This window comes from Hippopotamus amphibius, chromosome 15 (assembly GCF_030028045.1).
Source record: "Hippopotamus amphibius kiboko isolate mHipAmp2 chromosome 15, mHipAmp2.hap2, whole genome shotgun sequence".
NCBI classification, from domain to species: Eukaryota; Metazoa; Chordata; class Mammalia; order Artiodactyla; family Hippopotamidae; genus Hippopotamus; species Hippopotamus amphibius.
In genome coordinates this window covers 13,813,968-13,828,762 of record NC_080200.1, presented here as the reverse complement: position 1 = coordinate 13,828,762, position 14,795 = coordinate 13,813,968, and the positions used below count along the sequence as shown (strand labels likewise).

The 14,795-nt window shown below is 38.1% G+C and overlaps 1 protein-coding gene and 1 pseudogene across 1 annotated transcript; both read left to right on the top strand.

The window, feature by feature from the left end:
- The first annotated feature begins 2,329 nt into the window (after window positions 1-2,329).
- Window positions 2,330-3,253, top strand: LOC130836249 (olfactory receptor 7A17-like). Its single transcript, XM_057708314.1, has one exon. The coding sequence runs from the start codon at window positions 2,330-2,332 to the stop codon at window positions 3,251-3,253; it is 924 nt and encodes a 307-aa protein (XP_057564297.1).
- Window positions 3,254-12,174: 8,921 nt separating this feature from the next.
- LOC130836613 (olfactory receptor 7A17-like) lies at window positions 12,175-13,237 on the top strand (annotated as a pseudogene).
- Window positions 13,238-14,795: the final 1,558 nt, after the last annotated feature.

Here is a 14,795-nt window from a genome sequence, read left to right as displayed (position 1 = left end):
AAGTGCATGAGGAAGTGTTCTTTTCCTGTGGAAGCGTTAAGGAAAAAAAGGTTTTATGAAAGCAATGACTCCAGGCAGTCTAAGAGGAGATGGAGTTTTGAAGATGGAGAAGGGGTGAAAAATTCCAAATAGACCTGTGGGCAAGACTCCACGCAGAGGGACCTTGGTGCATAATGACACTGAGAATTGCAGCTGTGACGTCAGGGAAGCTGCAAGTCAGGATCTAGGTTTATCAGATGCATGTGGACAAGAGCAGGGTGGTGTGAAGGGAAGCTGGCAGTAAGGACACAGAAAGAGGCTCCTGTTTGAAGCTACAGAATTTTGGCTTCATTCTCCAATAGGGGTTCACTGGGATTGAGTTTAACTCTGGGAGTTCCAAGATCAATTTTGTCATCTAGCAAGATCTCACTGGATTTATGTGGGTATCTGTTGGGGGGGTGTGGTACCGGCTGTGATAGATAGAAGAGATGAAAAGGAACTGAATAAGGCAGTGGAATTAGGGACCAAGAGGTGGGGAAACAACGGAGGCACATGAGAGTTACAGGGAAAAAAATCAGAAATCTCATCCCCAGTGATAACCATGTATTTGCCAAAAGGAAGGATGGTTTTCACATATATTGACTAATCTGTTGACACCTTAGGGATATGGATACTGCTACCCCTAATATTCAGAGGAGGATGTTAACGTTTAGATTGTTTCCTTTGGCTCTCCAAGTTCAAACCAGTAATATGTGGCAGATCTGAACTTCAAAACCTGATTTTCCAGTACCAAAAGTTTCTCATTGTATGCTATTTTTAGAGGCTTTTACCATTTCATCTTTGAAAAGCGACCCTTTTCTTCCACTTTATGTAATTTCTTTTCTGAATTGTGTGTGTATTCCCTTAGCTCATTTTTCTAGTGGGATGTTTAATGAGTAAGGTGTCTTGACATCATAAAGACATCACTCCTTCCTCCTCTGGATAAATTGTTTTTGCTGCTTTATTAGGCATTTGGGGCATGAAGGGGATACAACTTGCTGCCAGAACAAAGGATATTTTCTCCTTATCACAATTTTTCAGGGACCACCTGAGCTTTTAGATCATTTTTTCTGCCTCATCTATTTCTTGCCTATATCTATGGTTTTGAACAGCTTTTTCATGTTTCTAAAGAAATACAAGACACACAAATCAGTCCTGTTAGAATTGATGGCCATGGTTACATGTCCGTGGCAATCTTAGCAACTAGAATTTGGGTACTATTCCTACATGCATTAGGGTGTAGATAATCTGGTGTTGACATCTTGCCTGGTATCATTTCTTCCCTAAATATTGCGGCTAGAGGTGAGAAGAGCCTGGTACTAACATGGCCCCAAGAGCCCACTGTGCTCTCTCCCACCCCACCCCCACCCCCACCCCCACCTCTCTCTCTCTCTCTTCTTCTGTGTGTGTGTGTGTGCGTGCGTTGTGGGACATGAGAGTCCTTAGAGCAGGAGGACCTGAGCTCATATACACCAAAATGTTCCCCTGGAAATACAGAAGACAGAAGGTTAATGGAATAAGAAAACAAAAAGTGGATCCATTTCTATGCTCAGGATTCCTTGGAAATAAAATTAATAAGGTGCAAGGAACAACGTGTGAATTAGGGACCCCCTGTAACTTGAAGTTCACTTCATTCTTCAACATTCTCTGGTGCCAACTCTCACCATCCTCCCTCTTGCTTATTCCCCTTGGGAAACTGGCTTCTTTGGAGCCTGAATATCTGAAACAGGTGGCTTCTTTAGGGTCTTTGCACTGGCCATTCCTGCTGCCAGGCATGTACTGCCTTAACCTCCTGACCTCTCTTCCTTTAGGTTTCTGTTCAAATGTTACCTACTTTGCCACCCTACATGAACACCCAGTAAAGAATAACACCCCATCCACTCTCCCCTTTGTACCCCCTTTCTTTTTCTTCATTTTACCTGTCACCATTTCACATGCTATATGATTTTGTATTTGCCAATATTATTTCTTCATCATTGAACTGTAGGGACTTCTGTCTCTCAGCACAGTGTACTTTTTGCCCTGAACATGGTAAATACACAATTTATAGGCCCCAAAGTCTTGGTAGAAACTCTCTTTAAAAGTATACACTACCTGACCTCTTGGGGAAAAGGCTGAGAGTTGAACAGGAATTTGTATTCAGACATTGCACAGGGGATGCCCTGAAGGGGACAAATTTCACACCAAAATTATAGGTATTGATTTCAGGGCTGCAAAACATAAATTGTAGTATTTCACTCTGCCAACAATGCCCATTTTTGTGAAAATTAGTCATATTTTTGGTCTATTTCCAGGTCATTCCCTCCACCACATGGAACCTGTGAATGATACACACATTTCAGAATTTTTTCTTCTTGGCATATCAAATGAACCAGAACTGCAGCCCCTCATATTTGGGCTTTTCCTCTCCATGTACCTGATCACTGTGTTTGGAAACCTGCTCATCTTCCTGGCTGTCAGCTTAGACTCCCATCTCCACGCACCCATGTACTTCTTCCTTTCCAACCTGTCCTTTGTAGACATCTGTTTCACCTCCACCACTATCCCAAAGATGCTGTGGAACATCCAGAAGCAGAGCAAAGGTATAAGTTATGGAGGCTGCAACAGCCAAATATACTTTTTACTACTCTTCGCTGGATTGGATGACTTTCTCTTGGCTGTGATGGCCTATGACCGGTTTGTGGCCATCTGCCACCCCCTGCACTACACAGTCATCATGAACCCCCGGCTCTGTGGACTGCTGGTGCTGCTGTCCTGGTTAGTGAGTGTCCTGAATTCCTTGGTGCTAACTTTACTGATGTTGCGACTGTCCTTCTGTAGAGTCCTGGAGATCCCACACTTTTTCTGTGAACTCAATCAGGTGGTCCGAGGGGCCTGTTGTGACACCTCCCTTAATGACGTGATGGTGTATGTTGAATCTGGGCTGCTGGGTGGTGTTCCATTCATTGGCATACTTTACTCTTACTCTAAGATAATTTCTGCCATACGAGGAATCTCATCAGCTCGGGGGAAGTACAAAGCATTTTCCACCTGTGCATCTCACCTCTCTGTTGTGGCCTTATTTTATTGTACAGTCCTAGCAGTGTACCTTAGCCCTGCTGATACCCACAGCTCATTTTCAAGCATAACATCTTCAGTGATGTACAATGTGGCCACACCCATGCTGAACCCCTTCATCTACAGTCTGCGGAATAAAGACATAAAGGGGGCTCTGAAAAGATTCATTGGACTCTAAAAGGGCCAACTCTTCTGGGGACAGAAGTACCCATGATTGCAAGGCTCAAATAAATGGACCCAGAAATTGCTATTGTTTTTTCAGATTGTGGGTGCAGAATTTGCTCTTTCTATTATTTTATGAAATTTCCATTTCTTTGACTTCAACTTCTCTCTACATTTAAGTTACACAATTTTTTAATTCTTCTGCTCTGATGTATGTATATACATATACACACATACAATTTTTCCATTTGTTCCAGTTCCTGCTTTCCCACATTTTGTTCCCAAACATATCAGAAATCTTTGCAAATTCCCATTCATTTATTGGGTCTATGCAGATTTCTGATGAATAACATCTTCTCAAGTGACATATATCATTCCAGGTTTTTTCTTTTATTTTACTAAAAGAATACTCATAACTTTCTTATTCACATGGAATACACTCTACTTGACAAGTTCTCTATATAATTTAAGTAACTCACTTTATTAGGCTTTTTCTTCTCTCTCATACAGAAGTTATCTCATGTTTTCCTTAGTTTCACAAAGCTTTTCCAAATCTTGCTTAAGAAATATTTGGGAATTCCTTTTTTCCCCAAGGGCAACATGCCATTCTTTTTTCTTTTTCTTTTTTTAACATTTATTTTATATTGGCATATAGTTGTTTAAAAATGGTGTATTAGTTTCATGTGTACAGCAGAGAAATTCAGTTATACATATTCATGTGTCTGTTTTTTTTCAAATTCTTTGCCCATTTAAGTTATTACAGAGTATTAAACAGAGCCCCTTGTGCTAAGAATAATTTCTTCTCAAATGCCATATATTTTCCCAAGTTTTTTCCCCTTTGTTTACTGAAAGAAGAGTCACGAGCTTATAACTCATATCAATAAAAACTACACTGACAACCAAGGCAATTTAAATAAATTTGTAATAGAGAAAAATAATAAGACCACAGTTGTTCACATTTGTGTACATCATTTCTTTGCCTATCAGTACCTTATCTGCTCTTCCTCATAATGAAGAGTTTAACAATAATACCTTTCATAGGTGGTAACTGAGTTTTATTCTCCCCATTAGGATCTTGTTCTCTTATTCTGCTGTGTCTACAGTGCCTAAATTTGAATAAACAGGTTGACTTAATGTGGTTATCTGAGTGTTATGGTGAAATAACATAACCCAGTAATATCAATTCTATATTCTCATGGTAGCCAATCCACATTTGACCTTTAGATATTCTTTAAGATTTTACCTAAAACCTTGCCTGATGGATGTTGGCACTACCTCCCCACCATGATCTTCCCCCAGGAAAGCTTTTCCTCACATCCCTGGCTCTTATTGGATGCACCTGCCTCATCTTGATTACAGAATAGCTTTTTGCTCTGTGACCTCAACTCCCTGATAGTCTCAAGAAAACTTTTGATTTTGTAGATTATCTGCCTTTTTCTTGTTAGGGTTGGAGAGAAGTGTTTTCCAGATTTCTACATTATAGGCAAAAAGTGAACATGCAACTCTCGATAAAATTTTTGAAGGGGAGTGGGGGTGGGAGAATGAGAATGAATGGGAATTTCTCTAATGTCTAATAGAAGATATGGTAAAACTCCTAAGTATTCACATTTATTTGATTCTGGAATTTTGGAAAGCATCTCAAGAACAACTTGAGTTCAGAAAACAAGATATTCATATAATAATTTTATTATCATTCTGTGAATTGTAATCAAACCAGTGGAGAATAGATGAGAGTAACCAAGGTTTACATTTTAAAATATTTGAAAAGTCTCAGGCTGCAATTTTTATTTTGGAAATTTTATTTCCACAAGTGTACCACCTGGGAATACATACTTGAAAAAGTCTGTATATTATCAAACATCATGTAAAGGGGTATAGTAGTCAGCTTTGTTGTGGTAAAAAGCAACTCCCCAAATCATGGTGGCTTAAAATAACGAGAGTTTATTTTTATCATATTAGATGCATGCTACAAGGTGTCTTACCCAACTGTGCTGGGCTACATGCATGTCTTCACTCTGGGAGCCATGCCAATGGACCAGCTCCTATGTGAGAGGTGCCCATTCTCATAGTAGAGGGGGACAGTAATAGAAAGTGTGGACTTTCACAAAGCCTCTTACAGCTTCTCCTTAGGCACTGAGCACATCATGTGTGCGTACATTGTATCCACCAAAGCATGTGACATGTCCAAGTTCAAAGCTGAAGAGTGGGGACATGTACTCCTCCCACTTGAGGCACATTCAAGACTCGAAGAAATGGGTAGCGATTTCTTTCTCATTTCTCCTCCTATGAGAAAGAGGGAGTAAATCAGTAATTGTAAAGAATAAAAAAATTCTATTTGAGGCAGAAACAAAGACACAAGTATTTCAGATTTCTATTGACCTCAAATGTTTATGAATTATATGCTATATGTAGACTTGCAACAAAGGTAAGAAGAGCTGGAGGAAAATATGATTCACCAGGAAACAGCAGTTTTACATATATTTTGAGTAGATCATATAAACGTAGCAAAATAACTTGAGAGAGTCTAACAACTCTTCCTGAGGCTGTATGGAGCCAGCCTGAGGGGGTCTGATTTCAGGTCCCTGCATAGAAGGGCACAGAATGGTGGCCTCTCAAGAACTCTGCTCCCTGCGTGGGGCCCTGGGAGGAGATATGCCTTCAAGATCACAATTTGCTATCTCCCAGGATCAAGGAAATCCTGGACTGATCTCTTATTCTAAGAGCTTCTCTGGAGTCCCAACGAGCTTAGTAAATTTGGAAATCGGACATAGTCATAACACCTGCTTCGGACTGAGCATCTATCTGTGCCAGGTAATTTCCTGAGAGATCTAAAATATTATCAACTTCTCACACCAACTCCTTAGGTTGAATTTCTCCAGTTATAGGTGAGGAAACATAGGCTTCAAAGGTTATTTCCTGTCAAGAGGGAATATTAAAGAAGCACATGTAAACTTGTGTATGCAGAAACTGAATGACTGAGTCCAACATTTGACTGCCTTACATCAGACCTGAGGTGGGAAAGAAGATTCTTAATGGAGAAGAACTTAAACTACCTACACCTGACTGTAACACAGGACATCAGTCTTGATACTCACAGAGTGGTCCATTGAACACGACCTGTAACATCTGGGAGTTTGTTACAGATGCAGAATCTCTGGGCCACTCTAGTCCTGCCAAATCATAATCTGTATTTGAATAAGATGCAGTAGTGATTCATGGACACATTGATGTTGGGAGAAGTACTTGTTTAGAATAGTGTTTCTCCATTGTAAGTATGAGAGGAAAACCTGCACATTTAGATGAAATCCCAAGTGGATCTTTCAATAAAGAATCCCCTCTCCCTGCAAAAAAAAAAAAAAGACTAGTGCTTCTCAAATTCACCACTGCTGGCATTGTGCTGGATAAGTCCTTGTGGTGGGGATTGTCCTGTGCTTTGTAGTTTGTTGAATTTCATCCCTGGCCAGAGCCCACTACGAGTCCATAGCATTTCCCCAGATATGACAATCAAAAATTTCTCCAGATATCATCAAGTGTCCTCTGGAGGTAAAATCATCTCTGATTGAGAACCACTGGGCCTAGAGCAGGAGAACTAGAAATATATTTTGTCCTAATCAAAGCACAGGCCTTACTCATTTCATAAGTTTTAGGCCAATCACCTAATTCTGTAAATTTAGAAGGAGGCTTGTTACTTACTGTACAGTCCTCATAAGATGGACTGTTGCGAAAAATAAATGAGACAATACATATAAGATTCTAAGCTCAGCCCATGGTGCATTAAAAGCTCTAAATTTATATCTTAATATAATTACCAGATGCTTTATAAATAAGGGACAAAATGCCAGCTTTTCATATGTATTAAAAGCATGAAATTCCTAACTGATGTGTCAAATATGAAGCCAAGGATTATTTTATCCATGGTTTTTATAGCAAAGGAACACAGTTCTCTCCCTTATTGAAGAAGAAATAGTAATATTCTGGAGATATCAGGAGCTGTGTTCCCATCACGAGCCAATTCTTTTGAGGGCCAAGGGACCTAGTCAAGACAAGTTCCTCACGCTTAGATTTGGGAAAAAACTTTGACTGAAGGTTATAAAAAGTTTCAGTGTTAGAATTCTGGAAGACTGAAGAGTTGATGAAGTAGCAATAAGAATTGGATACAGCTGACTTCTACCCTGGTCTCCTGGGAACAGCAAACCAGCATAGGTATTTTCCATTCTGTCCAGACAAGTTCCCCTGAGGAAATGATGTGTTCAAGCGTTGGAGCAACGATGGAAAATGTTCTGAGCAGGTGTAATGAGCAGATACAGCGAATATGCAGAGCTATAAATGTCTTCACTGCTGCAATGTCTGAGCAGTTCAACTGCGAGCTGGAAGGAGCATGCTTTTTGCATTTGGATTCCCAGGTCTGACTCTGCTTCACTCCTTGCTGCTCCCTTATTTGAAGACAGTGCTTCAGTCTCCATCATCAACCATCCAGGGAGGAATTTAGACTTCTACACGGAGACCTTCCTCTCAGACTTCCCACCCAGGTGAGTCCAAGAGCCCAATAGTAGTTGAAGGAGAAAGTCAGGGAGAATGAAACCCAAGAACATTTACCTGAGGTCGCCTGAAAACCTAAACAGTTGGCCCAGAGCTGAGAGACCTCTCTGTTTGTTTGCTTGCTTGCTTGATTAATTTATAATCAACTTATTTAATAGGTTAAAAAAGAGAGGTATCTATGAATTCAGCAATATAAGGGTTATAGTTAAAGTTATAAGAATGAAAATCTAGTTGGTTAAGACTCAAGAAGAAACGGGAGGCATAGCGGTGTCAGTAGAATTTGAACAACTTCAAGGAGTTTTGCAGTTTAAGGGAGTAGGAAAATAAACTCTTTGTTTAGGAGTGGTTTGCACTGAAGTAAGGAAATTTTATTTATTTGTTTATTTATATATTTAATTATTTATATAAAATTTTTATGATTGGATATGTCGCAGCATGGTCTGTATTTATAAGGAAGATCCAGATCAATGGGTGTAGCTACTACCTGGAAACTACAGTTCTTGAGACACTCGTTACAGAATTTTCACTCACAGTGGGTATTCACTTGATTAAAAAATTGTATTTAATATACAAACAGGCATACGGTAAAGGACTTAACTCTGCAATTAGTTCATTACCTGGGGGTCTGAATATATTTTGGGGTTTATTAGCCATTTACTTTCTCCATTGCAAATCACCTATGAAAGTTTTTTATTTCACGTACTGGCTTCTGAGTGTCTTATTCATTTTCTTTTTCTGTACCACTTCCTTTATAAGTTATTTCATCTGTAGCTCAGAAAAGGCCAGAGACTGCACTCCAACATATGGAAGAAGGGGAGCATGAAATGTATTTTAAATACCTTGGCAAGTCTTCTTGCTGAAAATAGAGATATAGGCAGCTTCTCTCACCACCCTTCCCCTCCCCCACACAGGTGTGTTAGGCACCGTTTCTGTGGCACCATTTCAAGAAAACTGCTCTAAGCTGCATTACTCCCCCTAGTCCAGATTCCCTAACCCAGTATCTCTTTATTCTTGCCATTTATTGCATTCTTTTAAGCAAAGAACGATAACTTTTAATTATTGCTGTTTGCCATTTAATTCTTGTATGTATGTATGTATAATATATTTGTTGGGTTGCGAGAGAGTTTATAAATTGTAAGAGGTCAAATCTATAAGTTGGTCATATTTTGTCCTCCCCCTGTTGCTTTTCAAATATAGAAATTTCTTCTGCATCCTTAGTAAAATAAACCACCATTTTTATGAATTGCCAATTTATTTCACATGTTTTTCCTTACCACTACCTTTTGCCTTTTATGAGTAGATCTATTTTAAAAACGGCAATCACTTGCCACCATGTTGTTGAACACATTCAATGGCATCAACTAAGTCTTGCTTATATCTTTTTCATAAGCATCTTTGAATCCATTTATATGTATATAAGTTAAAATTATAATATTACATACTGCTTACTGCAATGCTTTTTAAAATTATATTTCCTATTCTTTTTTTTTCAGGTTTTTGTCCATTTCATTTAACTTGTATGAATGTGACTATTGTTATTTTATATTTTTTTCTTTCAGAAGTTCATCTTACTATTTTATTCGATTCTGTTTAGTTGTTTTGAACCCACTGCATATAGTCTGGTTTTACTTCCACTGCTATTTTTTTTTATTTTATAAATTCCATTTTCTGAAAACTTGTTTTATATAATTGCATACCTTTATGAAACTGCAAGAGTAAACAAAGCAGGTGAGGTCCCTGCCCATTTGGATCTCACATTTTTTTCATAGAGAAATAATATTAAAATAAAATAAACGCATGTATGACAAAATGTCATCAGGTATCAAATGAAGGAAGGGGTAGGTTTTGTGGCATGTAGAGGATTTTATAGGGTATATTGTAATGAGGACTTCTCATGTGGGAAAGAGAAGTAGAACTTATAGGAGAAAAGAGTCTGAAAAAGAATGGATACATCACCACGTGTAACTGAATCATTTTGCTGGACTCTTGAAACTAAAACAACATTATGAATCAACTATATTCCAATATAAATTTTAATTTTTTAATAAAAAAAGAAGTAAAGTGAAAAAAAAAAAAGAGAGCGAGAACTAGAGTGTGACCAATGGGTTTTTCAAAAGAAGAGAACAAAACCTAAGGCCCAAGAATAACAAAGAGAATGACACATGAGAAAAGTGAGAAAAGGGCCAGCATCATCCTTTGGAGCATATTAAAAATGTGTGGTCAAATACACAGGAATAAATATGGAATAAAAATTCAATCAGGAGCCTCGTATGGATACTGTGATGAGGCAAGTGGAGGAATAAAAGTGCAGTCCGTGTGTGGTCCCTTGAGTCTGAGGTCACATCAGCACCCATGCTGCTTCCTGTTCTCTCCGCAGCCTGGCTCCTCTGTTGAGTCCCTCATTCATATTGCTTTTGCCTCAGCAGGAACTAGCCTTCTGTAAAACTATTCTTGAGTTTACTGCAGTGTTTAGGAAACTTTTGATATGTGTCAGCAGTCTACATGCCTTTTACATGTGATCCTCCTGTGTGCACAGGCAAGCAAGAACTAGACACGTATGCACGTGTGCACACACACATACACACATCTGAACAAAGAGAACCAAAAACCCTTACTGTGTACGATGCATTCTGAAATTTTCTTTTGTATTTTACTTATTATGTTCTATTTTATTCTTACAAACCACATAGTCTGACCCTCTAATAGGTCTGGATCTCAGAGTATGGAAAACATTCCTCCAGCATGTCTTCCATACCTATGTTAGTTTCCCTGCTTCTTTTTGTTCTCTCATCCACAGCAATTTCTGTGAGATGACATTCTTTAATTCCTTTATGCAATATATATTTATTTAGCTACTATTCCCAACTAAACTAAGTCTTGGGGTTGAGGAGTATGCATAATATTGACATATGCCTCAAGACACTCACAGTCTAGCAGAGAATAAAAGATATGGAATTAAATAAAAATTATACAGTGACGACTTTCTATGTAAATTATTACAAGAGAAAGTGTTGTTTTTCTGTGGGAATGTTAAAAAAAAAGATTCATGAAGGAAATGATCTAGGCAGTCTGAAAAAGAAAATGGAGTTTTGAAGATAGGGATGCGTGAAAAAATTCCAGATAGACATGTGGTTGACGCTGGAAGCAGGTGTACATAGGTTCTGAGGTCTGAGCCTGTGGCATCAAGTGAAGCTGTGTCTCAAGTTCAATGCTTATGACATTGATGTGGGTGAGGACAGCACGAGGGTGAAGTTGGTGGTTCACTCAGGGAGTTCAAGGCTAGTGTTAGAGGCTATGGAATTGTGGGTTTATGCTCTAGTGGGGAGTTACTGGGAGACGGTTAAGTCAGGGAGTGGGAGAGTCAGCTTAGTAATATAGAAAGATTTCTCTGGGTCAGTGTGAATATTGGCTACAGGGATGCCAGCCTGTGATCGATGGAAATGATGACAAGAAACTGAAATAAGTTTGCAGAATTGGGGACCTCGATGCAGGAAAGCAATGGAGACATTTGAGAAGAAGTAGGAAGAAAGCCAGTCAAATCTCATTTGTCAGAGGTAACCATTCATTTACTAACAGGAAGGAACCATGCTAAGATTTTCACATATATTGACTAAATCTGTCCACCACTCTCAGAGGATAGATACCGCTATTCCTACTGTTTGGGTGAGGATATTAACATGTAGACTGTTTCCAGTGGCTCTCCAAGATCAAACAGCAAGTATGTGCAAAAGCAAGACTCAAAACCAGAGTTTCAAATGACAAAAGTTTTGCTTTTGATATTGTTTACAAATGTATTTTACCAGATAACTTTTTAAAATCCTCCACTTTCATTGTACTCTGTGTATTTTCCTTTGTGATTTTTTTTTATTTTATTCATTCCTCTTGCCCGTTTTTCTAGTAGGATGTCTAATTTGACAGCTATCATGATAATGTCAATATATCATTCCTTTTCTTGTTGATAAAATACTTTTTGCTCCTTTACCCTCCTGGGCATCATGGGAATATATCCAGGGTTGAAACTTTGCCAGAACTAAGAAAGTTTTTATCCTTATCACAAAAAAGATACACCCAATAAGTCTCTTCTTTATACCTGATTTCTTTTGCTTTATAGCACCTGTCATTATCTGATAATTTTTATAATTTTATTTGCTTATATTATTTCTTCATATTGAACTATAGGGAGTATTGTATCTCAGCACTGTGTACTGTTTGTCCAGATGATGGTCAGTCCTCAATTTAGATATGCCAACTATGTGACATAACTTCTCATTAAAAGTTTACAGTAAATGATTACATGAGGAAAAGCCTGCATACGGGATAGGAATTCCCATTCAGAGATGACACAGAGGACCCCTTGAAGGGAAATTTCCATACAAAAATTACGGATATTAATTTTAAATGCAAAATATAAATTGTAGAATTATAACAATGTTTACAATGCCAATTTCTGAGAAAACTAGTCTTGTTATTTTTGTTTCCTAGTAGTCACATCCACCACATGGAACCAGGGAACGATACACATATTTCAGAATTCCTTCTTCTGGGATTATCAAAAGAACAGGAATGGCAGCCCCTCATATTTGGGCTTTTCCTTTCCATGTACCTTATCACCTTATTGGGAAACCTACTTATCATCCTGGTTGTCAGCCTAGAACCCCACCTCCACACACCCATGTACTACTTCCTCTCCAACCTGTCCTTTGTAGACATCTGTTTCATCTCCACCACCATCCCAAAGATGCTGTGGAACATAAGGACACAGAGGAAAGTAATAACTTATGAAGGCTGCATCACCCAGATGTATTTTTTCATACTCTTCGCAGTATTGGACGTGTTCCTTTTGACCGTGATGGCCTATGACCGATTTGTGGCCATCTGCCACCCCCTGCACTACACAGTCATCATGAAATCCTGGCTCTGTGGACTGCTGGTTCTGGTGTCCTGGATAATGAGTGCCCTGAATTCCTTGTTACAAAGCTTAATGGTATTGAGACTGTCTTTCTGTATAGAATTGGAAATCCCCCACTTTTTCTGTGAAATTAATCAGGTGGTCCAACTTGCCTGTTCTGACACATTTCTTAATGACATAGTGATGTATTTTGCTGCTGGAATGTTGGGTGGTGTTTCCTTCATTGGGATTCTTTACTCATATTCTAAAATATTTTCCTCTATAAGAGGAATCTCATCAGCTCAGGGGAAGTATAAAGCATTTTCCACCTGTGCATCTCACCTCTCAGTTGTATCCTTATTTTATTGTACAATGCTAGGAGTGTACCTCAGCCCTGCTGCTACTCACAGCTCACACTCAAGTACAATCGCCTCAGTGATGTACACTGTGGTCACACCCATGCTGAACCCCTTCATCTACAGTCTGAAGAACAAAGACATAAAGAGGGCTCTGAAAAGATTCATTGGGATGGCAGCTGTAAAAGGACCAACTGTTCTGGGGCTGAAGAAGTAGCTGAAGAAGTACCCGTGATTGCAGGGCTCAAATAAATGGAGCCAGAAATTGCTATTCTTTGGTCAGATTTGGGAAGGAGAACTCGTCCTTCTATTTATTTCCTGGAATTTCCATTTATCTGAATTCAGTTCCTCTGCACAATTTATGTAACTCACTTTCTTGAGCCCTGTTGTGAACAAAGAAGTCTTTGAAATTTTATAGAGACTGCATTGACTCTGTAGAATGTTTTGAGTAGTGTGAACATTTTAATAATACTAAGACTTCCAAACCATGGACACCTTATACCTTTTCATTTATTTTCTATTCTTCAATTTCTCTGATAAATATCTTTCAAATTTTAGTGTATATTTCTTTCCGCTTTTAAAACTTATTCCTGTTTTATACTTTTGGGTGCTATTGTAAGTGAGATTTCTTATTTTTTATTTCTGATAGATTGTTGTTACTATATAGAAATGCAACTTATTTTTATACATTGATTTTATACCCTGCAACGTTACTCGATTTATAGTTCTAACCCTTTTTTAATGGAGTGTTTAGGATTTGCTATATATGATATTATGCCATCTACTAACACAGCTAATGTTACTATTTATTTCTGAATTGGATGCCTTTTACTCATTTTCCTGCCTAATTGCTCTGGAGAAAACTTCCAGTACTATGTTGTACAGAACTGGTAAGAGAGGGCATTCTTGTCTTTCTACTTAGGGGGAAGGCTTTTAATTTTTCATCTTTGAGTTTGATGTTACCTGTGGGGTTGTCTTATAAAGCCTTTATTATGAAAGAATGTCAAGGTATATTTTTCTAAACCCATTTTGTTGAAAAAATTTTTTTATCATAAAAGGATGCTTAATTGTGTCAAATGATTTTTCGCAGTCTGTGGAGATTATTATACAAGGGTGAATCAAAAATTATCCACACTCTGGCTATAGAATTTACAGAAGCTTTACTACAACCGGAGTATGGATAATTTTTGACTCTCCCTTGTACAATTTTTGTTCATTCTGTTAGTGTGATATATTACTTTTATTGATTTGTATGTACTGAAATGTCCTTGAATCTCAGGGAAAAATATATCCCTGGATTTTAATGTATAATACTTATAATGTGCTCTTGAATTCTGTCTGCTGGTATTTTTTTGAGCACTTTGTGTCTATGTTTACAAGGGCTATTGTCCTGTAATTTTCTTTCCTTGTAATGATTTAACTTGGCTTGAATTTTGGCTTTGTCAAGTGAGTTTGAAAGTTCTACTTCCTTATCAAATGTTTAGAAGATTTTGAGAAGATTTGGTATAATTCAGCAGTGGTATGTGACTTTTTGTTCACAGGAGATTTTTAACACTGATTCCTTACTTGTTGTTGGTCTGTTCAGATACTCTATTTCTCCATGATTCATTCTTGTTAAATTGTATGTTTCTAGATATTTATTGATTACTTCAAGGTTACCTAACTTGTTGGTGTATAATTGTTCATGGAAGTCTCTCTTATGATTCTTCATACTTCTGTGGTATCAGCTATTATGTCTCCTCTTTCATTTAAACTCTTTTTAGTCATGCCTCTTT